At 47.6% G+C, this 26,266-nt stretch overlaps 1 protein-coding gene and 1 long non-coding RNA gene across 12 annotated transcripts in view; both read right to left on the reverse strand.

The window, feature by feature from the left end:
* BRPF3 (bromodomain and PHD finger containing 3) overlaps positions 1 to 18,525 on the reverse strand; it is a 34,023-nt gene extending 15,498 nt beyond the window's left edge. For 8 of the 11 annotated variants that reach the window (XM_052814654.1, XM_052814658.1, XM_052814656.1 and 5 more), the window contains exons 1-8: positions 11,503 to 12,905; positions 10,294 to 10,450; positions 8,673 to 8,804; positions 6,510 to 6,638; positions 5,820 to 6,132; positions 4,438 to 4,704; positions 3,769 to 4,272; positions 1,329 to 1,422 (exon numbers count right to left, since the gene is read on the reverse strand). In XM_052814654.1, coding sequence (XP_052670614.1) covers positions 1,329 to 1,422; positions 3,769 to 4,272; positions 4,438 to 4,704; positions 5,820 to 6,132; positions 6,510 to 6,638; positions 8,673 to 8,804; positions 10,294 to 10,450; positions 11,503 to 12,887 — 2,981 coding nt within the window. In that variant the 5' untranslated portion in view covers positions 12,888 to 12,905. Of the gene's footprint in view, positions 1 to 1,328; positions 1,423 to 3,768; positions 4,273 to 4,437; positions 4,705 to 5,819; positions 6,133 to 6,509; positions 6,639 to 8,672; positions 8,805 to 10,293; positions 10,451 to 11,502; positions 12,906 to 18,230 lie in introns of those variants that run through there. The other 3 variants (XM_052814663.1, XM_052814662.1, XM_052814661.1) reach the window with 3 other exon arrangements.
* A 1,693-nt stretch (positions 18,526 to 20,218) lies between these two features.
* Positions 20,219 to 24,427, reverse strand: LOC128154301 (uncharacterized). Its single transcript, XR_008239310.1, has 2 exons — positions 23,717 to 24,427; positions 20,219 to 23,260 (listed from the first exon to the last, which is right to left on the reverse strand). It is a non-coding gene; the product is annotated as an uncharacterized LOC128154301 (long non-coding RNA).
* Between the last annotated feature and the right edge of the window lie 1,839 nt (positions 24,428 to 26,266).

The raw sequence follows: 26,266 nt of genomic DNA on the forward strand, positions 1-26,266 counted from the left end.
CTGGGTGGGTGTCCCATCTCAGAGAGGAGCTGGTCCTACGCCTCCAAGGGGCTCAGCATGTGCTAAGAGAGATAATTTACTGGGGCAACACGTGCTTCCCTTGGGCTGCCCAGAACCTGACTGTTGAGGTGGGATCACTCTGCTGCAGGGAAAAGCCCTCGCACCAAAATTGCTCCTCCAAACCCAGCGCCTTGCCCCTTGTCATGAGCACAAAAGCCTTTGCAAACAGATTTATAATGGAAACACTAATCAAACCTTAGCTACAACTGCAAAATTATACACCTCTTTTGACAGCTAACATTTAGGATCACTCTGCATAGCAGAGTGAAGTTTTCATTTGAAAAATGCTCCTGGGATTCAACCCTGCTGCAGAATAATTTGTTACACAGCTAATAGTTTTAAACTGTAGCTTCAGCCCTGAGAATGGGTGTGCACGGGGAGCTTTAAGTGCCCAACTGACATTGCAAGCTTGAAATCTTACAGGACTTACTGAGCACATGCATTGGGAGGAAGCATAAAATGTCTGAACATATTTCTCTAGTGATGGGTCATCACCCTCAGGGTCATCAAAGACAAGCAGAGGGCAATGATATGTTCAAGGCACTGAAAATATTACTATCAACTAAGAAAGTCTTGCTTCTGCCTGTCCTGCACAATCTCACTCATCAAGGTTAAATGTCCTCAGCCTGCCACTCACAACACACACAGACATAATACAATATGATATAATGGCATAATATAGGCATAATATAGGTTTTAGCGTGCAGTAAAAGGGCTGTGAAATGACTTGAGTCAGTGTTAGGAGGGCTGGACAGGTAGATAAGACCAGAAAATGGATATGGTACCCACATATGCCTACTGCATCTGACCAAAAGATGACAGATGTTTCCTTTAAGACTGTTCAGTCCTGTTTGAAGCGCCCAGTTCTGCTTTTAAACCTCTGAGAGGAAGAAAGCAGCAATTCAGTAGGTGGTAGAAGTTAAGCTTCACCTGCAGTGCTGAACTGGACATTTGAGTTCACGGTTTTTCTAGCTTTGTCTCTCAAGAACTGCAAGAACGTAACCATCAGCAGAGAGGATGTGTATGCACTGAAAAACAGAAGTGTAACAGATGATACCCATTTGCTTGAAAAATCAAGCACTGCGTTTGGGACCTATAGCTTAAGAGGACAGGATGAAATCTGAGAAGCTTTTTGTCTTTAGGGTCAACACAGAAAATAAGTAACAATTTGGGTTGGGTTTGAAACAAAGAAGTCGAACAATAAAACCAGGCAGATTAATCCAGACACAGAAGGTGTTCTGGGGAACAGTTTCGCACAGGCCACTTACCTGCAGGCTTCAAACACCAGTCCACCACCCAGGCCAGAGCTGCACTCAGAGTCAGAGCCGCTTTCTGCGTGCTTCGCAAAGCCGTTAGTCACTCCTGCCAAGGAGACAAATGGAAATCAGCCCAAAGAAGCAGCAGCAACACACAGTGATGCTACCAAGGCTCAGGTAAGGTCACTGTCCCATGACTGCCAGCCACAAAGATGCCAAGTACTTTGACCAGAGAGGGAAATTCTGCACTGAGTTCCCAAGACTCAGCTGCCACCAAAAGGTGAATAATAAAAGTTATTTCTACCCCTAACACATGAAAAATTAGGCTGTCTCTGAAGAAGTAAGTGCTGGAGCAGTGCCCAGGGATGGTATAGGAGAGGTCCACGCAGCACCCAGCTTGCCAGGGAAGCCCAGAGGCCAGGAAATGAACCACTTGCTCATCTGGCTTCAAGTGTATTTGGAAAAGACATGGAGGCTTCACACTGACTGCCACGGACTTCTCCCTGCCTCACCCCGGGCCTGGCTGGTCCCTGCCCACGGAAGCAGGCATATAAAACCATAGCTTATTCGGTTACAGGTTCCTTGCTGAGAGAAAACCACTCTAGGAAAAATTCGTTGCTTCAATTTCTCAAAATGAGATTTTCCAGTGGACAGAGCAGACACTGAGGAAGCAAATTCCCCCTGGGTAGAAGAAGGCTCCTCACCATCTTCCACCCTGGCCAGTACAAATGTCACTGTAGCTGTAAGCGGAATATTTCACTTCTTTGCCCCAGACACCAACGGCGCTGGAAATCTTCCTTCCACTGCCAGGCTTCCTGTTCTGTGCACCACAGGGATACCTACAGAGAGAGCTGGGAACACCTCTGTGCTTAGACAAGATCCCACAACCAGGGACAGGCAGGACTCGACAGGGAATGACCCCCGAGAGCATCCCCGAGCCCAGAGCAGGTACAAGAAGGCAAATAACCACTGCTTTCCCCCGTGCAGGGACCTACCAACCCCAGGTTCCCCGTGGGCGCATCAAAAGCCCGTCAACCATACAAAGGGCAAATTCATGTCAAGGCCCCTATTGTTTTTCCAGCTGTAAATACGGAATGGCCACAAGGAGCACATTTCTGGGAAACCTCTTGTTCTGACAATCCCGATCACGCTGACCTGCTCCTGTGGTAACACAATTTGGCACACCAGACACTCCCCTCCAGTTAGGAGAAATCGATTGTGTTTGAAACAGTGGAAGGAGCTGAATCACAAAAGCAGTGCTGCAACTCATAGGAAAAAAACACCAGTGCTGCTTCAGCAGAGGAAAAATGTCACTGCCTAGTTATCAGTGATTTTCCAGCATCCTGACTGTATTTTTCCATTTTTAACTTCAACCTCTCATTCTGACCTGTATCCATTGTGGGCAACTCCCCTCTGCTTTAATTACTGGCAGATGATGACAGTGAGTCCCTCAACTCTTTGGAGAAGTCATTTGTGTTTCCTTTAACCTGTCCTGGTAAGTCAATCCCCACACTCAATTGCTTTCCTCCCACTCTTGATTTGCTAGTGATCTTCTGACAGCCAAATAACTTTAAGACAATATTTGAGGTATGGGCTAAGTCAAGCCCTACAGATGCGAACTATCCCACAATGGTTGTTAACACAGAATTAAAAAGAAATCACATTGCTGTAACTCAGATGTTCCTTTTCACCTTGTGTTTTTCCAAATTTCATCTCTGCTGCTTATTCTCATTTGCAGATCTAATTTGAAGAGGAACCTGCTCAGTATTCCCACTAATTTTATCTAAATCCCAGAACTGAGAGTACAGATGATTTAAAAGGAACGTTTAACATCTCATCTTACATGGGTGCTGTGTTGCTGGTCCACTGCACGCTTCCAACCTAATGTACCATTTCTGCAGCAGGAAACTCTCACTCCTAACAGTGGTCAAGCCAAGGCAAACGATTCCACGAGGGCAGGAATGCCAACACTTCTCAGCCCTTACTGGAGAGCCTGAGTCTCCAGCCAGGCCATTCAACAGCTTTGCAAGCAGATGGGCGTGTTGGCTTGCCCTACAAAAAATGGCAAACTCTCTCTTACAGTAGCCCTGCTGACTGGTAAAGGGAAGAACTATTTGTGACCTCGCTGGGCTTCATCTTGGTACCTTTAAATATTTAAAATGGAGGTGTCTACAGCTCAACCAAGTTACTAGAAACTCCATGTAGAGTTAGTGGAGAAGTGCAACTCATTACAGACATGTCTTGTCTGCCTTATTTTAGAAAACTGTGGAAGAGTTGAAGCTTTCATCAGGCACGTCTGGTTATGGAGACTACGCTTCTCTCAAGCATAAACTGAGTTTCAGTTGAGTAGTTCGGATGCAGGTGTCTTTACTCGGCCCCAGGATTCCCACTCCCTCAGCCCCATCTCACAGTTTCCATGGGTACAGAAGGAAGAGAAATCCCAAGGAATTACCTCTCTGTCCTGCCTGCCTGGGCGACTTCTCTCCATCACTCTCACTGCAGGTCCTGCTCTGTGGCCGCTTCCGAGCTTGTCGCTCTCCGTCAGGGCGGGAGGGTGAAAGCTGCCCACTCTGCCTGTGGTCCTCCCCGTTCTCCAGGGAGCAGTCCAGGCCTCTTTGCAGCTTCACCCCATTCTTAGCTTTTTTAAAAAGGACAGATGTCCGTCGGCCCACGCCGCTGAAGGGGGGGCTGGCAGGGGTGTCTGCAGGCGGCAAGGCCAGTCCGTTCAGGCCGTTGTCGCTGAGCAGGCGCTGGAAGGCTTGGCTCTCCCGCTGCAGCGTCTTCTTGTCAAAGAGTTCCCTGTCCGACATCACCCTCTTCTGCAGCTGATTCAAGGACTTGCTTTCACTGATGGGTTTGAGCGTTGGAGGGTCCTGCAGAGACTCCAGCTCCGAGAGGGAGGGTGCGGGTCCTGTGGGCTCCAGAGTTGGAGGGTGCGGGGGCTTGGCATCATCTGCTAAAGGAATAAAGAATCTGCTTGAACATTTTAGAAAGAGTTATTCCCAGAACTACCAACAGCCACTCCCATCTTTCACTAGGGCCACAGACAGGAGAAACAGCAGGTCTTGACTGTTGACATGTACTAGAAAGCTGGAGCTAAAATCCTGCTGCAACCTCTCACCTTTCTCCCCTTCCTCGTCCCCTTCCCTTGATGTTTTATCTGTCCCCTCTTCCCGTGGCACAGGCTCCCCATTGGGTATGGTCTTGTTCTGCTGCTGGGCCAGCTTCTGCCGAATGGAGTTGATCTCCCGTCTCAGGAGCCGGATGCGTCGTGTCCGGGCGCCGCTGGACCGCATGGTGCTCACCATGTCTAGCTTCTCCAGCAGCTCCTTCAGCTGGGCCTCCAAGGAGAGGTGAGCCCGGTTCTCCGGGAGGAGGATGTTATCCACTGCATCAAAAGAGATTGTAACAGTGAAGGGAAGGAGTAAGGCTTCTTGAAAAAGCATTTGGGACCACTGCCATGCCTCATTTACTTTTATGGTATTCATGAACCAATTGCTTTAGTTTGGGGATTTAGCAATTGTTAACCCTGGAGCTCGGACCTCCTTCCTTTGGGTAAAGAGCAGCTGACTTAACTTGCACTGTCCTCCAGCTCCCGTTACTGTCCCGGGGCAACAGTGAAAGGACATGTCTCTGCACCCCACACAAGACAGCTCACAGTCCAGGTCCTTGGCCGGAACCTATTTCATTGCCAGATTAAATGACAAAATCCCACCACAAACAGAACTTGCCAAAACATAACATGTTTGCCATTCCTCTGGCTCTGCTGAAGGGCTGGCATCCACAGAAGCAGGGCAGACAGCTGAGAGACGTGCTATCATACACCAACACAAATTTCATAACAGACTGTCTGTCTGCATCCAAGAGGGTTGCAACATTTAGGAATCGGACGGCAGACTGCAAGCTCTGCATGCTGGATAGCAGCAGTATTCTGTACTAAGTTTAGCCAAGTTATTCAACCAATGCTTTGGAGCTGCATCTCAAGACGGCTGTGGGAATGGATGTGGTTGTGTTGTGAAGGGAAAGTATCAGCTAGAAGGACTGCTTGGGTCACAGTACCTTAACCTCACATCACCCCCTCCCAGCCCTCAGCGCTCCATCTAACCCAGTTGCCCTACACCTTGCCAATTTACAATGAAATTATGAGCTTTTCTCAGAGCAAAAAATCCTAGATCCACCTTTGCACTGTTCTTTAAAATACCAAGTTTGTACTACAGCCATGGCACAAATCAAACAGCATGGGCAGTTACAAGGCTCTTCCGAGACCGACACACACTAGGAGAGCTGGAGCTAAGCTGCACCTAGTTCAGAGTGCCTGGCTCACCTGAAATCCTGCTCTTTGAGGCTCTAAAGGAGTTAGATATACACTTAGGTAAATACATGGATAGAAAAATTCTTGTATGCTGAATGATGGCTATGATTTCCATGCAGGCTGAGTGACATGCTCAGAACAAAGAACACAGTTATGATCTGCCCGAAAAAAAAAGCTTAATAAACACTCACCATCCTCCCAAGAAAAGCGGTAAAAGTCCTCGGTTTTGGGTGACTCAGGCAGGTGAATCCCCACATCAGTGTCAAAGCCGATGTTTTCAGCCTGCCGCCGTGCATGACGCAATATCGCTCCTCCGAGGTCTCTGAGCCGGACAGCTGCTCGGTGGAAAATCGTGTCTTTAGCATTATACCTCATGCAGTTGGTAACTATAAGGTTAAAGTCTTCCTCAAACTCATCCAATGTTCGGTACAGGTGGGACTCCAGCTTCCGCCTCATGGTGGAAAAATCCATTGGGTTGGAAATGAATTCCAGGTAATCTGGAACCTAAACATATAAAACCTGTACAATTACAAAAACCATTTACTAGCCAACTAGAGTGCATCCATCACAAGCACTCTTAATGCCCTTTCCACTGGCAAGGGACAGTGCCAGCAGTTCATTTCTGTGTCACCCAGTCAAGGCAGACACATCCTGGCTCTGCAAAACATTACTTGTCTGAGACGTGCTGAAGCTTCCAGAAAACAATACCCTTTTTTGGCCCAGAAGGATACCCACATTGTGAGTCCTCTTTAGATATTCTTTAGTCGACCAACAGCTTGGGACAAGGTAGTTTGTGCTTCCATGGTTATGACAGCACATGAGCTTCTGCCTAGCAATACCTCATCTACAACCCATTAGACACCTCTAGGAAAAAGACTTGCCTCGTTCAGGTTAACAGGCTCTGCGAAGATTTGGGCAGCATCCTTCTCCTGCAACAGGTCCAGTGTTGTGCGCAGAAGTACATTGAAAGGGGTCAGCTGTAGCTCCATAGCAGCCTGCTGAACCTTGACCTGGGAATGGGAAAACAGCGATGAGCAGTTATCGAGGATAGGATATGTGAGTGGTGTCTCCCTCCGGTTTCTCCTGAATCATCACCCCAGCTCTACTCCGTGGTAGAAACCTCAGGGCATCATACCACTAGCCTGGTAGACTCATTGCTGAAGAATTTCTGGCAAACATCTTGTCCTCTCCATGTGTAGGATGCACATTAGCAGACGGCACTTTGCAGAGTCTAACTGCACAGTCCGATCCTTTGGTATGGGGAACTCCTGTTTATCCAATCCCATAAAGGCAAAACAAGAGGAAACCCCAGAAAATTAAAAGATAATACAACTAAAAATGAAAACAGGAAGAAGCTTTTCATGCCTGGTAAATTATCCTGTAGAACTCCCTGCCTCAAGATATTATTATGCCAATTAGCAACACTATACAGAAGTTAAAAGTATGTAGGCGTTCACATGAACAACAACATTCATAATTAGACGAGAGCATAAACAAAGTTTAAGATATAAGCTCTCACACTTCAAGGCAGAAGCCAAACAACAACAGTGATTAGATGTCTGCAAATTCCTAATACAGTTTCTGACATCTTTTATGAAGTCTCTAATACTGCCTGATTTCAAGCAAACAAGTTGTAGGACTGGTTTGATCTCTTACACTGAAACTATTCAAAGGAGACTGGAACAGGATAGAAGTATTTGTTTCTCCTTTAACGTTTTAATTTCTTTGATCTTATAATCCCTCATTATGTCATTAAATCAACTACTTCAGTAGCAAAGGAAAGCAAGTCTGTTTACACAAAGCAAACTGTATTTGATGTGCTAAGCAACAAGACAGTATCACTAAGAGAATGAATGAAGACAGACGTAAAGATCACACTCTTCCCCCAAAACAGGAAAGAAGCCGCACAAAGACTCAGGACCCTGGAGCATCCTTCTCCACTCACCTAAAAGCTGGGCTGGAATAGAGCTCAAACTAGATACACTTTTCTGTGATATCTCATCCTTTTATAAAGCACACCATAGTTTCAACAAGCTTTTATGGATTTAGCCAACTGTGATAGGGATATATCAAGATACCAAAAGCAAACAAAGCCCAAGAGTGATTTTTTTTTTTGATCCTCCTACCTAAAATACGTCCACACAGCAAGGAGGACTGAGCCACTGCTGTAAATCAAGGACAATGCAGCAAATGAACCAGTGCTGGCATCAAAAGGACTCCAGAAAAGCTGTGGGCAGTTTCTGGCCACAAAAAATTAGTTTGTAGACGAGCTGTGATCACAGAGGATGCCGCTTTCCCTCTGCCTGGCTCCCTGTAGACAGCCTGAGAGCACCCAGGCAATGCCTGAGGCCACATGTACAGGCTCACCATGCGCAGGGCGAGTCTTTCATGAAGCTGTCCTTGAAGATACTCATGCCAGACACCACAATTGCCGCTGCAGCAACCAACCAGGTATGGCAAGCAAAGACCCTCAACAGGCAAAGCTGGCAAGCATGGGAAGCAACCTTAACTGGTGCAACTTTGGATAATTGCACACAGATCAAAGAGGAAATTGGAAAATTCAGTAAATGGTCTCCATCTTAAAACTTTTTCTTCTAAAAAATGTATTTAGAGGGCAAAGCACAGGAATTTTTAGCTTCAGAAATGAAGAGCAGAATTGTGATTTAGAACTCTCTCTGGAGTAGGTGTTACCAAACCCCTGAAATAATCATTAAAGGAGATCTAACTTCTACTCGGCAAAACACTTGGTCCATGCCCAGAAATAGAAGGGGTGCTGTAGGTCAGGAATCAAATCCACAGTTAGTTATGCAAATACATTTTTCCAGCACTCTGCAGCCCAGCCCTGGTTTTGAGGGCAGAGGCTGAGCAGTGCGAGCCTGTGGCTGACACAGGGAGAGATGTGCTCTGCACATCCAACAGTCATACACTATGAAAAGAGGAAAAGGCTAAAGAAAAACTGTCATGTTCCTCCTCTGCCTCCTGCAGCACAGTGTTTGCATGGGACTGAAGCTAAGTGCAGCAACTTGACAGCCAAAACTACCTACCTGCTCCCGTTTGAGTTTTTCCCGCTTACGGATCAGCTCGATGAGCAGCCGTGCCCTCTCCAAGTCATGCCGCAGTTTTTGCCAGTACTTCAGCTCTTCCTTCACTGCACTGGTCTTCTCATCCTGCTCCTTCTGTAAGACATAGCAGTGGTGTGAGATGAAAAACATGACTTGCTTCCTGCATTTCCTCCTCTTTCTAGGCATCCCCGGTGAATTGCCCTCATAGTCTTCCTCCTGTCTACTTGTCTCTTGTTCAGACTATGTCCACTCCTTCCTACAGCATTTAGCTGTCTAACAAACACAACATCAGCCTTTCTGGATTTTATGTTATCTGTGAAGTTAGGCCTAAATCATACTGTAGCTACACTCTGGAAACATGCTTCAGTGCATGCTCATTTACACCCTCCCTGCTTTTATATCCAAGTTCATTACAGAGGCTGGAAATTTTTCTGTTGGCCGCTGTGCATCGAAGAGGCAGCCCAAAGCGTTTCCAGTACAAAGGCAAGGCGAGCAAAAGCATGGGAGAAAAGAGCTATTATTATCCTCTTTGTAACCAATAAGAAGTAGAGCCATGGAAAGAGATTCGCCAAAACACAAAGGAACAGCCAACGCTGGGAGATGAGCTCACACCTTCCAAGACACAGTTCAGTGGCTTCGCAATGCAATCATCCTTCCACTCCTAAATCTGTAGCTTTTTAAATGGTTTTGAGGATATAGCTGAAGTGCATACATTTTTGCGTGATTGCCAAGAGAGGACAACTGCTTCACAAGGTCTTGATGGTTTATATTTATAGGACATTTTTTCTTAAGAACTTACTTACGGTAAATTGCCAACTGCCAACTTAATACACCAAGGAAATGCTGCACTTCCCCAAGCTCCAGACTGACGAGTGGGAAATATTTTTTTTATTAATCATCCAGAGCAGTCTTCATGCAAACCAAAAGCCTATAAATTCCTCCAACTACAGTAAAAATATACATGCACAACGTGCACAATACCTACTGACAGGCTATGTTAGAGGGTAGAGTCCGACTGCCTTCATTACTTCACCAACTACTTCTCATGCCAAAGGCACTGCTGTTTAATAGCATCAAGATCGAGCAACTCTGGATGCCAGCTCAGAGGAGGAAGCAAAGGAGTGCAGTGCTGATGATTATGTCTAAACTTCCATATGAATGTGCATGGGAGGGTCGGAAATTGAAGCTGCAGGAAGAATGACCCAAACTGGAATTTGGCCAGGACTCTGGAGCTAACACCCATTTTCCTGAGGAGGGGATCTTTAATCACTCATGAGGAACGTGGTTTTAGGATTCAGCTAAGAGATCAGTCCACCAAGGGCCCATCACACCCTTGCACAATCCTGGGTCTCCTGACTCAGGGGAAAAACTCTTACCTGCTGGCTCATCAACACCAATACTAGCGGCACGATGGATATCCCACTGAAACACTAACTCAGCTCTTCAGGCGTGAGCATACCAAGAGGAGACCAGAAGAGACTTAACTCAGGTCAACCTCTGATCTTTTCACCCTCATTCCCCTTCCCAGCCGCACATCAAGTGCATCTCCCCCCAGAATGCAAGCTCTCCATCCTCCCATGCGGGTTCAGCTGCGGACCAGTACCTGCTCCGCGTTCCTCTGGGACTGGAGGTGCGAGTGCAGGCGCCGGATCAGGGGCACGCCGTTCCTCGCTTGCCGCTTCAGCAGCCAGTAGTTGTGGAGCCTCTGCATGAACTGGTTCTTCCTCTGGAATGAGAGGCCACTGCAGATTTTGTTCAGCCTGAAGGAAGCAAAGAGGTGTCATGGAGCCAACTGCAAAGAAATCGTGACTCTGCAGACCCTGGTGATACCATCAGGTTTCCCAACAAAGCTTCACAGTGTTCTGATAATGCACACTCTGAACTACGCATGCAACTGGTACATCTGGGATCTCTCCACCATGAAGACATATGTGCCTACTTTTCACAACATATCCCTGTTTTAGTACCAGCTCAGATGGAGGTTCTCACCAAGGACTTGCCACAGCACGGTCAAACTATGCAATCATCAATTCGGCTCCAAGCCTTAATTTCAAAACTACTTTCAGTGTCAAGAACTTTCCAGGGGGCCATTTAAGTGTGATGTTATTAAGCTGGAGTCTCAGAAACTAACTTGGTGGGAGTCCAAGAATAACGTATCACCTATTTTAATCTTTTCAAACCATTCGTTGGATTATACATGGTGCCTTATCAGCAGTTTTCCAAAGTTTATCTGTTAAAATACCAGTGACACATCACCACACTTCCTCAGGCACCAAACGAAAACTCAGCACTACCTAGTTCTGCATGAGAGAGAGCTGGGAGAAAAAAATACACAGCCAAATTCAAAGGTGCTTGCAACACTGACAGGTTTGACATGCTCTGTAATAAAAGGAGGAATTAAGAAACTATGAAATGAGGAGATTAAAAAAAAATGTTAATGGTGGGATGACCCCTATCTGCCTGCCAACCTGTAATGCCTGAAGTATTTTAAAAACACCTTCACAGCCATCTATGTGAATTCAGATGCTAGACGAGCGTTTGCTGTTAGAGACCCCCACGGATTCTGCATTACACAACAGTTTGGGACGGCTGCTCAGCAAAGCAGGGAAACCACAGTGTGCTGCAACACTCACATGGAAGAACACTGGTCAGGAATGATTCTGCAGAGCACTCTCTGAACACAGTTATTGCTAGGTCTTGACTGAAGAAGATTCAGTGTTTCCAAGGTCAACAACGAGAGGGACCGAGTCCTCAAAACAGACCCTGTCCAGCTCCAGCTATCCAGCTCCTTCCCTAAACCTGCAACACTCACCTGTAAGAGGGGATTTGTGTGACCGTCACCAAGGGCACAGACAAATGCCCATCGGTCACATCACCAGGCTCCTTTTTGATCTTCTGCTTCAATTTCACTTGGTTCTTTTTCAGAGACCCTTTGGGAGGGCCAGAATTGGCTTCCTCCTCTCCCTCCTCCTTCACAGTGTCCTCCTGCCTCTCAACGCTAGCAGCTGGAGACCCTTTTTTCACTGTCCCAGGTGGGGAATGACTCTCACAATAGGCAGTCTTGCGCACGGTGAATGTTGTGCCATTGATGCTGGTCTCCCTCATGGGTTCGATCTTCATGAACAGACCAGCCCGCTGGGCACAGGTGACGTGGAAGGCAGTGTAACAGTTCACCTTGTGGCATTGGATAGCAGCTCCCATGCCCTTCTGCTTGCAGATATAGCATGTGAGCTTCCACCGAGCCGGGGGGATGTTATTTATCCCTTCAATGGGCTCCAGGAACACAGTGTTTGCAAAGCAGACCTCTGGGATCCAGATGGCACAAACCACGTGAGCCCAGCGGCCATCGCTGGTCTGCTTGAAGGCTCCACCTTTGTTTGGGCAAAGGACACAATCCACAGGGCGAGAAGGGGACTGTAAGCAGCAGCGGCAAAGCCACTGCCCCTCAGGGATATAGGGCACGCCATAACACTCCTGGTGCACGGCCAGATTGCAGATATCACAGAACAGGATGACATTGCTGTTGTGACACTCATCATCCATACAGACACAGCAGAAGGCATCCTCATCGATGAGGGACTGCTGACCCACGTTGTTCCGGCTCTCGACGTATGACTCCTTTTCCAACCGATCCACCAGCAGCTCAAAAGTGTCAGCAGAAACTGTCCCATAACCATCATCCCTTCTCTTTTCATTGACCATTTCCAGCCATGCCAGATCCTCCTCATCCATGTCATACTCCACCTCTACATCGAGGTCCTCAGGGGGCTTTTCAATGTACCGGTAGTAGGCGGCAGGGAGAGGAGGGGCATCTGGCTGGCTGAAGGAGTCCACCACGCGGAAGTTGGGCTGGGGTAAGTGTAAAGATGTCCCTGGTGCATATTTGGAGCAGGACTCTTTCTTCTTGCCTTTGGAAGGTGTTTTTTTAGATTTGGAAAGGAATAGGGGCTGCTCGCTGTTTTCCTTGTTGCTGTTGCACTCTGTGATGTCCTGGGCAGTCAGCTCGTCCTCTGTGATGATTTTTAGGGGATCGTAGATGCTGATGCGATGAAGCCGCCCATCAATATCTACCTCCACGATCCGCTGGGCCTGAGCGTATGTCAGTGTCTCCCGAGTCGGTGAGCACTTGAGGCTGTAGGGCGAGGGAGAACGCCTCCCCTCCAAGTTCTGCCGGGACCTCCTCCGAGGCTTCCTCATCGCTGCAGTCCAGAGACCCTGTAACAAAACAGGATAGAGGACAGTGTAAGCCAAGGAGACGAGCAAGGAGCAACACAGATTCAAAAACTCACTCAGCATTGCAACAGAGCAACATTTCTACTGGAGACTCCAGCAATTTCAGGCTTGCTGAGTCTTTACACCTTCTTAGATACAAGCAGGTAATGGATATATCAACCACTTCTTACAATGTGTATCAGAGCAATGCACAGCACCCTCCAACCTTCTCTATTTGCATGTCAGGAGATGTATATACCCCCAATAACACCAGATGAGAAGAGCTCAAATTAATTTTACAGCATAGCATCCAAATACTCTGCTGTGCATCCAGCTCAGCAAACCATTCAGATCCCCCGAAATTCAAATAGCACTTATCACATCTGCTTGCACCATTCAAATACTAAGTTCACACAAGCCAAGGAGTTCTTCTCTGTTCTTTTGCCTGTGGCTTTTTTCTTATATCCCCAGTAGCACACAAAGTGTGCTGGATGTTTTCCAGGTGGAAAGGAAAGCACTGTTCCTGTCCTGTGAAAGCAGTTCCCAATTTTTTTTGTCACTGAGCTCCATATGAGAAAACTAGCAGTGCTCCCTCAGTCCAGGAGGGAGCTCCTCCAAGTTTCCCACCTCAGGGCTGCCACCACCACTTCTTCTTCCTTTCCCACACTGTGGATGCAAAAATCCTGTAATGAAAAACCATCCTCCAGCTTTGCTTTCCCTTCCCTCGCAGATGTAGCTGTTCCTTACACCCCTCTCCAGACAGTGTGCACTGAGCGGACCGTGTCCTTCCCAACATGCAAAATGCGTCACAAAAGCCCAAACAGAACCAGAGGATGAACGGAGAAACGTAGTGGATGCTAGATGTGCATCCCTTCTGCTCTTTGGTGGGATCCATGAGGAAGCAAAGGGGAATGAGCATGGGAACAAGCAGCATGGATCCAGATGGACTTACTAGTTTCGGCTCAGCGTCAGCCCCTCTGGAGCCACAATCCGTGTTCAGGCACCTGAGCTGGTTCTGCATGGGGTTCTGCTGGTGCATGGGGCTACGAGCAGGAAAGCAGCAAGACAGCTTCCAGAATGCACCAGGAACTGTGCAATGCTGTGGTATTTGCTCAGAGCCTTAACGAAAAGCCCAAGCCAGCTCTGCCCTCACAAACTGCTAATCAGCAACCCAGATAATCATTTGAGAGTCGGCTCCTAACATTAAGGAGGTGCCCGTCAAGGGGGAGCGGAGCAGAAGCCTGGAGCCGGCAAGATGAGCTGGGGGAGGATGGAGACGTGGAGGCAGGAGCCCGGCGATCTGAGGGCGAAGGAGGGAGGCAGCGAAGAGGGAAAGCGGAAAGGAAGCCAAGTGAGTAATGCAAGTGAGGAGGGCAGTGTCAGGGATGGGAACATGAGTTATGGGAAGAAATGGGCTGGGGCAGAAACAAGCTGAGGGAAGAGGGAGAGGAGACAAAGAAAAGCAAATGTAAAATCTCCCTGAGAAGATAAGTCAGCCCAGAGCTTATCTGTTGCTATGCAGAAGCCTGAATCAGCACCTCACCCTTACAGCAATCCACACTTTCAGCCCCTTTCTGTGGGACCCGCAGACAAGAAAAGACACTGCAAACTCGTAATTCCTACTTAGCCATTGCATTATTTCTGCTCAGTGAAGGACATAGCTCCACAAACCCTCAATCATGTGGGTCAGAGCAAGCAGCACCTCACAGGACCAGGACCTACAAGAAGCCCTGAGCTTATTCCAGAAAGATGCAACAAATTCCAGGAGCGACATGTTTCTCTTGAAAGTACTGGCTTGGTGAACCACAAGATTAAGCGATGATACAACATGTGTCCTAAGAAACAAACAGGCTTTGGAAAAAGTTTCCAAACTCTCCTTTGCATCCATAGAAATAAGCTGCAGGTGCCAGTTTCAGTACACACACCCACAGTGATGGAGCCTGTAGGCACAATTTAATTTCAGATGCAGAACGTGAGATGACAATTTCCACCTGCAAAGATAGGTACCACAAATTTCAGGACCTTTTTTCTTAAAACTCTAGTCAGCCACTTGATCAGCAGACTGAAGACACCCAACTGCACTTGTCCCAGCTGAGCTCCAATGGTTTCAATCAGTAGGAAAAAAGAATTTTAAAGTAAGGGTATAAAGGCAACTTGATCATCAAATGGAAAAACTAGAAAATCCTGCTGACAAACAACTGTCTTACAATCCAGGCGGGTACGAGCAAAAAAGATACCGGAGGCAAAAAGATATATGAGCAAAAAAGATATTGGAGGATAAAGTAATTAGCATAAGCTGGCGTTAGCCAATTGCTGGGAGTGCTGAGGGACGAGCAAATTTCAGCAAAACAAGCACCTGAAAGAAAGGTTATTTTACCTGTTGACAGGAAAAACAAGGGTACGGGGTTCCTGTTGCTTTAGTGAAACAATCAGTATATTGTCTAAAGAAATTACCCAAAGTGGGCTTTCCACTACAGCAACCGACTGTCATAAAACAACCCATTTGTAAAACACACAATTACTTAGCACTATGCAGAAGCATCTAAAACAGCATGGAAATTGCTGTCAGTGAGAGCTGAGTGCCTGGGATAAGACATGCACCTGGACATTAGGAGAGACACAGCTACCCACCTCCAAAATACCTTGAAAGCAGCAATGAAATGAACTCAGACACACTGAGCTGAACACTGCGACCTTGTGTGCAACAACAGAAACTTCTAAGCAGCAATCTAGGAATGTTCTGATCTTCTTGACACACCTGAAAACACCTCCCAGCCATGGATAAAAAAGAATCCCTCCACAAACAGCACCCATGCATGCTGAAATGCTAAACAGACTTGACTTCAGTGGGGTTAAATGCTATTTCAGCCCATGCTGATTCTGTCCCACCATGGACAAAGGTTGCTGATGTGAAAGCAGAAAGTTCAAACAGTCGTCGCCACAGTGTGCTCAAGGCTTTCCAAAAACCCATCATCCATTTCCGCTGGATATTGCGCTAGGAGCAGGGGGTGAGGTTCCTAGAGAGCACAACTGAGCAAACAACATAGCTACAACCCACAAAGCCACTGAGGATGAACTTAATTCTACCCCAGGAGTTCACTCAGGAGCAGTTCAATTCTCCTGAGCAGCAGCTTTCACACCTGTGGGCCAGAGATGCCTGGGGGGCTGCAAAAGGTGACTAAAAAACCAGGCCCGTCATCAGGAGACTTAAATTTACTACAAAGGGGTCAAAAGCTCCACCGAAAAAAGCTAGAGATCCACGTATTGAACAACATCACAATACAGGCCCCTATTATACACACAGCCTGGAAAATCCAGCACAAGTGAATCCCCTGAAGGGCGGGCTAAATGTTGCCGTGATTTACATCCATGCAACACTGCGCTGGCCATTTCCAAGGGTCAGAGGCACCCTCTCGCACCACAAAAGACCTCAGTCTCCTTCCCACCCCTCCTTTCCACTGCAGTCCTTTCTAGCCTTCCCATGCTGAACAACCAAGGATTTTCTTTACAGCACCAGGTTTCCTTGCTAACCTGCAGAGGGGACAAGGCTGGAGCTCAAGGCAGTGCTGCTGGGGGAGTTTCCTGGCCCTTTCCAGCATGGCTTGGGGATCCCAGTGAAGAGCTAGGTCCCTCGACTATCAAGATCTTCAGTGATTTGGAGCAAGGAGAAGGCCACCTAGACCTCAGCGGGCAGCAGCAAATGGGAACAACATAGCTCTCGTTCCATTTTGGCACACTGTGATTATCAGCATTGGCTACAGCTCATACAGCCCTAAAAAGTTTGGGTTCCGGCATTACCGGAAACTGCCTCTCTCCGGGCCACCAAGTCAAACATCAGGTCTGGAGACGTTCCTCCTCATTGCCGTCCCATGCTGGCAGCCACTTGTTGCTGTTTGCTGGGATTTAAAACCCCTTCCTGCGCAGTGGGGAACAGACACCTACAGAGCTATTCAAGGAACGTGTCCGTAACATAAAGGCAATGGATGCCACATGGAAGAAACAGCCTGGAACAGTCACAGCCCCCTTTCCACCTTTCTTTTGCCAACTAAAAATGCTGGTGTCCCTCCACATTCCCGTCATGTCCGTGCTTTCCACAGGCCCATATTCACCCCACACGTCTGCTGAGGGTTTATGCTTCTCATGCCCACGGTGACGCCTACAATGAAGTGTGTCAGTGCTCAGAAGTCATGGAGAGCTGTCAACCCAGTGCCTGCCCTGGCACACACAGAGAATTTTATCGACCCCCTGATATTTCTGTAATCAAGTCAAGCTGTGGCACACACCGGGACACGTGCCACACCGCAGGAGGGAAAACCCTCCAGAGCAGAGAGGGTGCGAGCCATTATGTCAGGCTGCGGATGAAGTTTAAGGTAAAATCTGGGCTCAGCAACAGATCGTGCATGCCACGAGCTGTGTCTGGCCTCAGCAGTGCTCCGAGAACCGCCACGCACCACAAGCTGTGTCCAGCCTCAGCAGCAGCTGAGGGAACCATGACACACCACGAGTTGTGCCCGGCCTTAGCAGCAGCGATCTGAGGAAACCATGACACGCCACGAGTTGTGCCTGGCCTTAGCAGCACTCTGAAGGAACCAAGACATGCCATAAGCTCCTCTCAGGAGCTCCCCTGTGCAGCTAGGGCCACGGGATCCCTGCAGGGAGCCCCAGCCAGCAGTCAGCGATCTGGGTCAAGACACAGCAGGAACCCGGACAAAAATAATGCCGCTCCCGAGGGAGGAGAAGGCGCGGCGGGTGCGTGTGATGAGCTACGCCGGTCCTCAGCACCGGGCCCTGCCCAGGCGGGCCCACCGCCCCCCGCGGAGCGAAAAAAGTCCCTAAGGAGAAAGGGACCAGGGCGGGGGAGAGCGAGGGAGAGCGCAGGCAGCACCAGAAGTCTATTGGCTGTCGCCGCCGTCCATCCCAGCTCCACCGCCAATAGCACCGTAAGGCTTTGCGGGTCTAAACGGGGCTGCGCTCAGCCCCGCCTGGGCCAATAGCGTGGGAGAAGGTGGGCGGGGCCCCCGCGGACGCCGCGAAGAGGGGGGGCCAAGATGGCGGCAAGGGGGGGGCCCGGCTGACACGGCGCTGTCCGTTCCCCCTCCCCAGGCGCTCGCCGCCGCCGCCCCCTCCTCGGCGAGGGGCCGCGGGCCGCTCCCGCCGCGCGGGGATCGAGCGGAGGCGCGGGGGGAGCCCGCAGGCTGCGGCGAACCGGCCTCCCCCGGCTCCTTCCCGCCCGCCCGGTCACCTTCCCGCGACCCCGGCGCGGGGGTGTGTGAGGGAGGAGAGACCCCCTGAGGGAAGGGTGTCGCGGCCTCCCGCGCAGCGCTTTACCTGGCCGCCTCAGCGCGCCGCCGCCGCGGCAGTCTCCACCGTTGCCGCCGCCTCCTTTTTGGGGGTATTTTTTTTTTTTTTGGCTTTCCTTTTTTTTTTTTTTTTTTTTTTTTAAATTCTCTCTTTCTCCCTCCCCCCTCCCCTCCCCCCTGGGGCGGACGGGCTCACCCAGCCGGCGGCGGGAGGGGAGGGCACAAGATGTCGGCTCCGTCCGCTCCGGCTACCGCCGCCTCCTCAGCGCCGCCTCCTCATGCCGCTGCCGCCGCTGCTCCCGCCGCTGCCGCTCCGGCCCCGGTGCCGCTTCGCCCCCCCCCCCACCCAACACCCCCCCCACCCTCACCTCCCCCCTCCCGCCCCCCCCCCTCCCCTCCCCGGGGCCCCGCTCGCTCCAGCGCCCCCGCCGCTCCCGCCGCTGTGTGGAGGCGAAGGTGAGGGGGGGGGGCGGTGGAAGCAGGGGACACACGCACAAGATGGAGGCGGCGGTGGCGGCGGCAGCGTAGCCCGGCCGAGCGGCGAGGAAAGGCGGCAGCCAGCGGGCAGGCGGGGGAGGGGGCTGCCGCGTTTCGCGCTTCCCCCCCCCCCCCTTCCCCTCCCGCCGCGGGCAGGGACCGCCCGCCCCTCCCCGGTCCCTTCCCACCCCCGGGCCGCGCGGAGCGGGAGGCCCCCGGGGGCTGCGGGGTGACGGGAAGGAGGCGGGGGGGGGGGGGGGTTGTCACTCGGCGCTGGCCTCATGGCTGGGGAGGGGGGTGTGGGGGGGCATCACTACCGCCCGCCCCCCCACACCGCCATGCCTGGCGAGGCGGAGGGGAGCGGGTGTCCGCAGCCCCCCCCTCCCCCTGGCGGGTTGGGGTTTGCTGGGGGCTCGGGTACAGCCGTGGGGGTCCCTTCCTAGGCAGCTGCCTTGCCCCCAGGAGCCCCCAGGCCACTGGAGATGAGCAGCTTGGATTTGTGCCCCAGGCTCATTAGGATGCTTTCATCCCGCGGCCGCTTCTTTGCAGGAGGCATGGGGTCCCCCAAAATGCGCAGGAGCATTGCCAGGCACCAGCGTCCGACCCAGCTGCACCCCCAGAGAGCCTGTAGCCTTGTCTCTGCCACCGTTAGCCCAAACAAGCAACATCGAAGAAACGGTGGGAATAATAAGAGCCTGTATTTATTTTCTAGTCTGATACTTCAGGTCCAGGTGGCCTTCTAACGTGCGGAGGTGTGACAGGGTGGAAGGACAGTGAGACAGGGACCAAGAGGAATGAGCAAGGGAGAAGTTAGGTTTGCAACTGAAATAAGTGGTGAGATAGGAACTGCAGCAGCTCCTACACTTATTTTTTATAGAGTGTATCACATACTTGGGCATATGTACGCTCCACCTCCCACTCGGATCGTGCAGAGTATTGCACAGTATTACCATCTGAATTTATAGAATTAACTGCTTTCAAAGGAAAAAATGAATGCTATTTCCCCTCATTTACAGTCCAACTATAGATCTTTTGTCTCTTAACGTATGCTAACCGTGGAATCTGAGAGCAGCCAAACAGTCTATGACAAGTCTGTTTTGCAAAGTACTCGGGTTGGACCAGAGCTTGTTGAAGCCTTAAGCATGGGAAAACATGTTGCTTAATGCTGAACAGTCTTATATGTCAACCTCTTAAGTACTCCTTTCTGTGTATACTTTTTAAAGAATCTGCTGTTAACTTATAGAACTCAAAAATAAATCATAATATATTCTGTTCTTGTCCTGCGTGAAAAATAACCTATCAAAGATTTAGAAATACAGTCCCAATACTCTCAGTGATTTACAAGAGATCTCACCTAACCCCAGAAGAACAGCTATGCAACAGCACAGTCCTAACCGTGAAGGATAAAAAAAAAAAAAACTATAGGTGTTTCTGCTTCCAAGTTGAATGTTAAACAGTAAATAAAATTATTTCAATAACTGATGAGCAACTTCACTATCTCATTTTCCTTCTTTATATGAGAACTTTTTTTTTTTCCCCAATATGACAAACTTTTGCAAACTCTCATTTTGACCTCAGTTTTGAAACTTCATACTCTTAGGTTCGCACTGGAATTGGCTTATTATAATCACATTAGGTTCCAGTCTTGCAAAGATTTGCATACATGCTTAACGTCAAGCATGTGAATAGCCCTATTAAGTTCAGTAGGGTGACTCGTGCACAAAGCGATGTACAGACATCTCTGAAGATTGGGGGCCATATGTTACAACATCAAAACAAGTTATCCATCACTTAGTTTTATAATAGAGCTGTGGAACTAATGTGTTATCTGAAAAAACATTCTGAACTTACCTCAAATCCCAGAGGCACAACTTAATTCAATTTCTTCGCACTCTCAGTTTTTAAAGGGTGCAAGTTCAAAACCAGCAATGTCACTTCAAATGAAAGCAGCAGCCAAGACAGCTCAAACAGAGCTGGGTACCTTCAATGGTATTATAATTTCCTTCATCTTTATTCAAGTATATAAAACATACTTTAAAAGGGGAGAAAATTACATTTGGAATTGAGAACTGACCTTTTTTGTTGATTCATTAAGCCTCAAAAATAAGTAATGTTTGTATCTCTGCTTCAGCTGTTTGTTATGTGGCCTGCTAAAAAGGACCTGTGCACGTTAAAGGTTAAAAGCCTGATATCTCAAAGCGATTAGCCTCAGCTGCTGTTTATTTCAGCTGGATTTGCAAGTGCTCAGCTCCACTTTCTAAGATCCTAGTTTTGTGTGGAGTATAAATAACCTCTTGCTCAGTCTCACTAACTTCAGAGAGGTGACACGAGCACCCAGCACTATCTCCTCAGTGGTGTTCTTTTTTTAATCTTAACATGCAAATCATAGTTTTAAAACCTTTTTTCAGGTGAAGTGTTCTGAAGACAGATCTGAAATTATGGTTGATGGTGGAAGAATTTTTATCTTTCCAACCAACGTTGGCTAAAAGGAGTTAACTCACTTTCATTTAACAGAAAATCAATGAGGGTTGAAGATATATACTAACCTTTCAGTATTATTTAATAGAGCGCAATCCAACAAAAAAGGAGTTATCAATCAGCCAAAGTGCTGACTGAATCAGTTGTGAAGCAGCACTGGCTGAACATCGCATTAAAAGCTGTATAAACCCATGTGCTCAGAAAATGGCCTTGTAGAAAGAAATCGGGCAAAACAGCCCATAAACCACATTCACCTGGAAGCTCTGACATTTTCACAGTGTAGTAATGCTGATGGCCTTGAACATAACTGCAATTATGCAGCAAGTGTTCACCCATTTGGGGGAAAAATGAATTAGTACTGGCTATTTTGGTCTTCATTCAATCTTTCTCTTTCATGTCTTGTTTCTCTTAGTTGGGAAAAGGAAAAGAGCCATAATCACGTTACTAGCCAACACTCCGCTGACCCATGATACAGGAAACTGCAAGAGGATTAGGAACGCTTTCCTTGGTTGCTCAGGCAAGAGTGAGACATGGAAATAGGAAAAGGTATTACCAACCTTGGTACAGTATCTCACTAGAGTTCTCAGATGTGTTTATAATTTTCTGTGTTTTTCTTCTTTCCCATTATCACATGCTTTAAACCTGAAAATTATTTGTTTGGTCTATAGGATAAAATAAACATATGGTTTTCTAAGAGGCTCGAGATATTTCCAAAGCTCTGCACTGAAAGGTTTCTGGGTGGTGTCCAAAACATGGCAAGTATTGCGTCTCTTAAAAAATCCTGATAATTTTGTGGTGTCTCTTAAGAAAGGAAAAAAAATATATAAATCATTGCTTCATCTGCTTTTTCTTTCCCACTTACATCTGGAAGTACCTCATAAATATGTCCCATAAAGATGCAACTTCACAGACCTAATGAGCTGTCAAAAAAAACTTACACAGAAGGATTGTTTACAATGAAGGCTTCACTTTCCAAATAATAGAAAAAACTGCTTAGATAATAAACTCAGAAATAAATGTAGGAATAACAAGTAAATAGTATTTCAAGATAAACGTCTGTATGTTATATGAGACAGGCACAAAAATTCTATCCATAGAAATTTTTATCATACATCCTTATATGAACAGCAAACATATTCCTGGCTGGCCTAATTTATGGAATTTTGGATGTTCACTTAAAGGCTGAGTGATTTTTATCACTCAAGTTTGTATTTTTAAGTATGTAAACTACGCCGGGGAAAAAAACATAAAGAAAGGAATGTACATCAGTTATGTGTCAGTGTGGGTCATCTAACAGGTGCACCTGCACCTCGGTGCAAGATAATTTCTTCTTTGACTAACAGTGTCTGTCAGGGTCACACCCCCCCTCTGTTTCTTGTCCTGATTTTGAAGTATTTTAAACCTTGGCCTGAGTCACTGGCTCTGTCAAGCAGGTGTTTTTCAAACTCCTTTCATGAAATGTGAATATGATTTTTTTTGGTTTTTTTCCTTCAAATAGCTCATTCCTCTTCATTGAAGCATGTCCTCAGATGCCGTACGAGCACTGGAATGGTTGGTCTTTACAAACAGACACTGTCTTTCCGCTACCAACCTGCTACGTTTCCTGCTATCTATTTTGAGTTACTGCCTGGTACATACCATGAAAAACAAATACATGCACACCTCCAGGGTTCCCGGGCTTGCAGAGCATCGGCTCCCTGCATTTGTCAGGATATTGGGAATTGCAGAAGAAATAGTGTTTGGCTCTTGGACAGTGTGCTGTCGCTGTACAGGGTTGGTGGGTGAATGAATGAAACCAGAGCGTGGAGCCCACACACCAGCTGTTGAGATTGCTCTCGCAATTTCAGAGCATTCAGTGTAAGCTCTCAAAAGAGAAAACCTGCTGAGGAACCCAGTCCCTGAAACACAAAATATTTTCTGGAAGTGTATTCAACAGAAAGACTGATACTGAAGAGACTTTACATGCTATCCCTGAAACAAGTGGGATTAATATTTTCTCTCACTAACAGCAAAATCTACGTACCCCAATCAGTTGTTTTCACACTTGTTCTTCTCACAGTCGTTCACATCAGAAGTCCCCAGTGCCTCTTCCGTGCTTGTCCTCTCGACAGACAGACAATTCCCAAAGGGCATCTCAGGTTATTCTTTAAAACTATGGAGGCTCCTTTTCAACTACCAGTAGGCTGCTCAGTAATTACTTTATCATGAAGATGTTTTCTCCCTCAGCCGTCGTTACAGAGAGCCAGCAAACTCCAATCCTCTTCACGTCTGCCTATCCACTTTTGAAGAGGAGCAAGATGGTTAAGAAATCACACCCTAAATTCCCATTTAAAGTGGTTTAGGAGTTCTGTCTGAATGGGTTTTTCACCTTAACAGATGACTCTGAAAGAAAGCTGAATACTCTAAAAGTCTCTATAGATTTACTCAATTTTTCTCTGCAAGACTGAGCTTTTAAGACTCTTCTCTGCCTCTCTATGTCCACAGCTATGTATAGTCAGGAGGCCAGCCTGCCTCACCCACAGTCCTGAGATATCTCCCCATGCGTCTGCACACACTCACCTGGATGATGACCCTCCACTGCTAACCACCAAGCCTCATTTTACCAGGGCATAGGCAGCTCTAAACATCCGCAGCTCTCCGAGATGTTTATGGCAGCCATAGAGACCTCCTCTCTGACCTCTGTTAAAGATTACTCAGTGGACATGGCAGCCAAGTCAGATGCCAGGTTCAAAAGGGCAACATTTCGACTGCTGCTTGACCGATGCAGCTGGAACTTCTCCTTTCCACCGTTCAAGGAAAACGCAGGTTGTCCCACACTTAGGAAGAAGAAAGGATGGTCCCTTGCTCTCATCAAGCTGGGGTTTTTCAAGACAGAGTCAGCAGGGCACCATGCATGTCCTCCAGCCCAGCTCTTCGGTATGCTTCATAACAAAAACATTGAATTTCAAGGAAATTGAGGGAACATCACAATGGTTCTGTGCTCATTGTCCCTACCCAAGAGCGGAGTGAGGCAAAGGGCTTGTACACGGCCCAGAGAGATATGAGCCAAGAGAAACAGCATCTCACCAGCACGGAGCATCTGTACAGCTACAGCAGGATAACACCAACACTGTCATATCAAAAAGCTACAGTCGCTGGGGGATTATTGCGAGTACTACATGGCATGAGCTGCAACAGAGAGACAGCCAAGAAACACGACGTCACCTTGTCCGGTTCCCAGTGGAGATGAGAGCTCAGAAAATTCTGTTGCAGTTTTTCCCTTATTTGAGGTCTGTACAGCAAAACTGGATATCACTTAAGGCAAAGAAGAAAATTAGAGAGTACTGAAAGCGTACAGCCTGGCTAAACCAAACCAAAATGACTCAGCAGCTACAGAAGGGGTGGAGAGTTAAGAAATAACTGCATATATTACTGAATTCATATACCTTCTCAACAAATACTTTTCTATAGCCCTGGGGACTGCATGCTCCAAACTCTCGCACAGAGAAGACACTTGGCTCTTGGCACATGTCCCTTGGGATGGACTTTGGAAAGACTGGCTGAACCTGACCGACCATAATAGGGAAGATGATGCCAACTAAGAAGATACTTACACTGCAGTCCAAAGGTGTTATCACAACTAACAGTCATACCCACCTAGCACTGAACTATCTAGTGACTACGTCAATAAGCCATGGATCTGCAGATACACCGGATTCAGCACAGGCTGAAAAACTTTCTGAAGATGCTGAGTAAATATGCAGACTAACTTGTGCTGAGCTCCGCGCTACTTTACAGGCTGTGCTATTAATACCAAGCTCATTAGCTAAAAGCTAGTTTAGATATGCTTGCACGAGCCGCAGTCACACCTCTGGATTGCAGGGTGGGTCTGTGCGTTGCCACCAACGTACAGGAAAGGATTTGGGATGTGATTGCAGTAATTTGGAGATATTTGTAGGTTTTGCTGTCAACTGCAGGCAGAATACATTGGCAAGAGATCTTAAGAGCTGGACAGCACCAGAGTCACTATGTATGCACTTCTGCAACCAAGCAGCTCTAATGATATAGCACCTGCAATCGTAGGGAAAATCATAGGTCCAAAACAGATCTATATTCGTATACATACTTTTCACATCTGACAAACCTGTGGTTACTGCTAGTGAGCCTTACACTTGATAGCTTCCCAGAACACCCCTGCAAAAGAGACCGACTGCATAAGTCTGAGCTCCTGTGCAGACTCTTGTCAGGCCACAGAAGGTATTGAACTTGAGTGAATCATAGCTCCATTACTGTTCAAGCTTTTCTTTGCACTAACATTAGTATGTAGGGACATGTAACCTATCCAGAGGTTTATCAGAGTCCATTCAAGAAAACTAATAATTTCCATCCATCAGCAAAGCTGCAGGTAGATGCCTGATTAGAGAATCACTCTTTACAGATGGCCGTGCACTTGCAACCTGCTCAGCAAAAAATTGTGTCTTTTTTTTGTAAGTACCTCTATAAATTTTGGGTTAGCAATTAGTGTTTCCAGGACTGTGATAATTAACCAAAGTGGCATTTAAGGGAATATGTGACAGGTTGGGGGGCATCCTAATACATATTTAAAGATTTTTTTGTGGGAGTGAAGCATTGTCATTCATATTTTGAGCAGGAATAAATAAAGGCCTGTCAGAGGAAAGAATCTATTCTGTTGCACTGCAGAGGGGCGATAAATAGACTCCAAAGATGCCATTGTATTTAGGAAAGTTCGGTAATTAACTGGTTAGCATATGAACAATGAGAATTTCCAAGCAAAAAGGAGGAAGGGAAAAGTCCTCCAAAAAATAGTGTCCAATCTCCTGGTCTCAAAAGTGACAAAGGATCACGACACCACCTCAGATACCAGTGGTCAAGACCTAGCACTTACAGTGCTTTAGAATAAGCCACACAAGTGCATATGGGCTGTATTTCAAAAGGACTAATGAGAGGTATTGTCTACAAGATCATCGAGATGTATTAGAAAGAGGGCTATCACAGAGAGCCAGGAATTTACACAACAAAAGTATCAGACTTCAAAACTACCTTGGAGTCCCCTTACTCCCCAAAATCCTGCTCTTCCACATTTGCCACCCTGGCATATCCCACCCCAGC

The sequence above is a fragment of the Harpia harpyja genome, chromosome 19 (genome assembly GCF_026419915.1).
Source record: "Harpia harpyja isolate bHarHar1 chromosome 19, bHarHar1 primary haplotype, whole genome shotgun sequence".
Classification (NCBI taxonomy): domain Eukaryota; kingdom Metazoa; phylum Chordata; class Aves; order Accipitriformes; family Accipitridae; genus Harpia; species Harpia harpyja.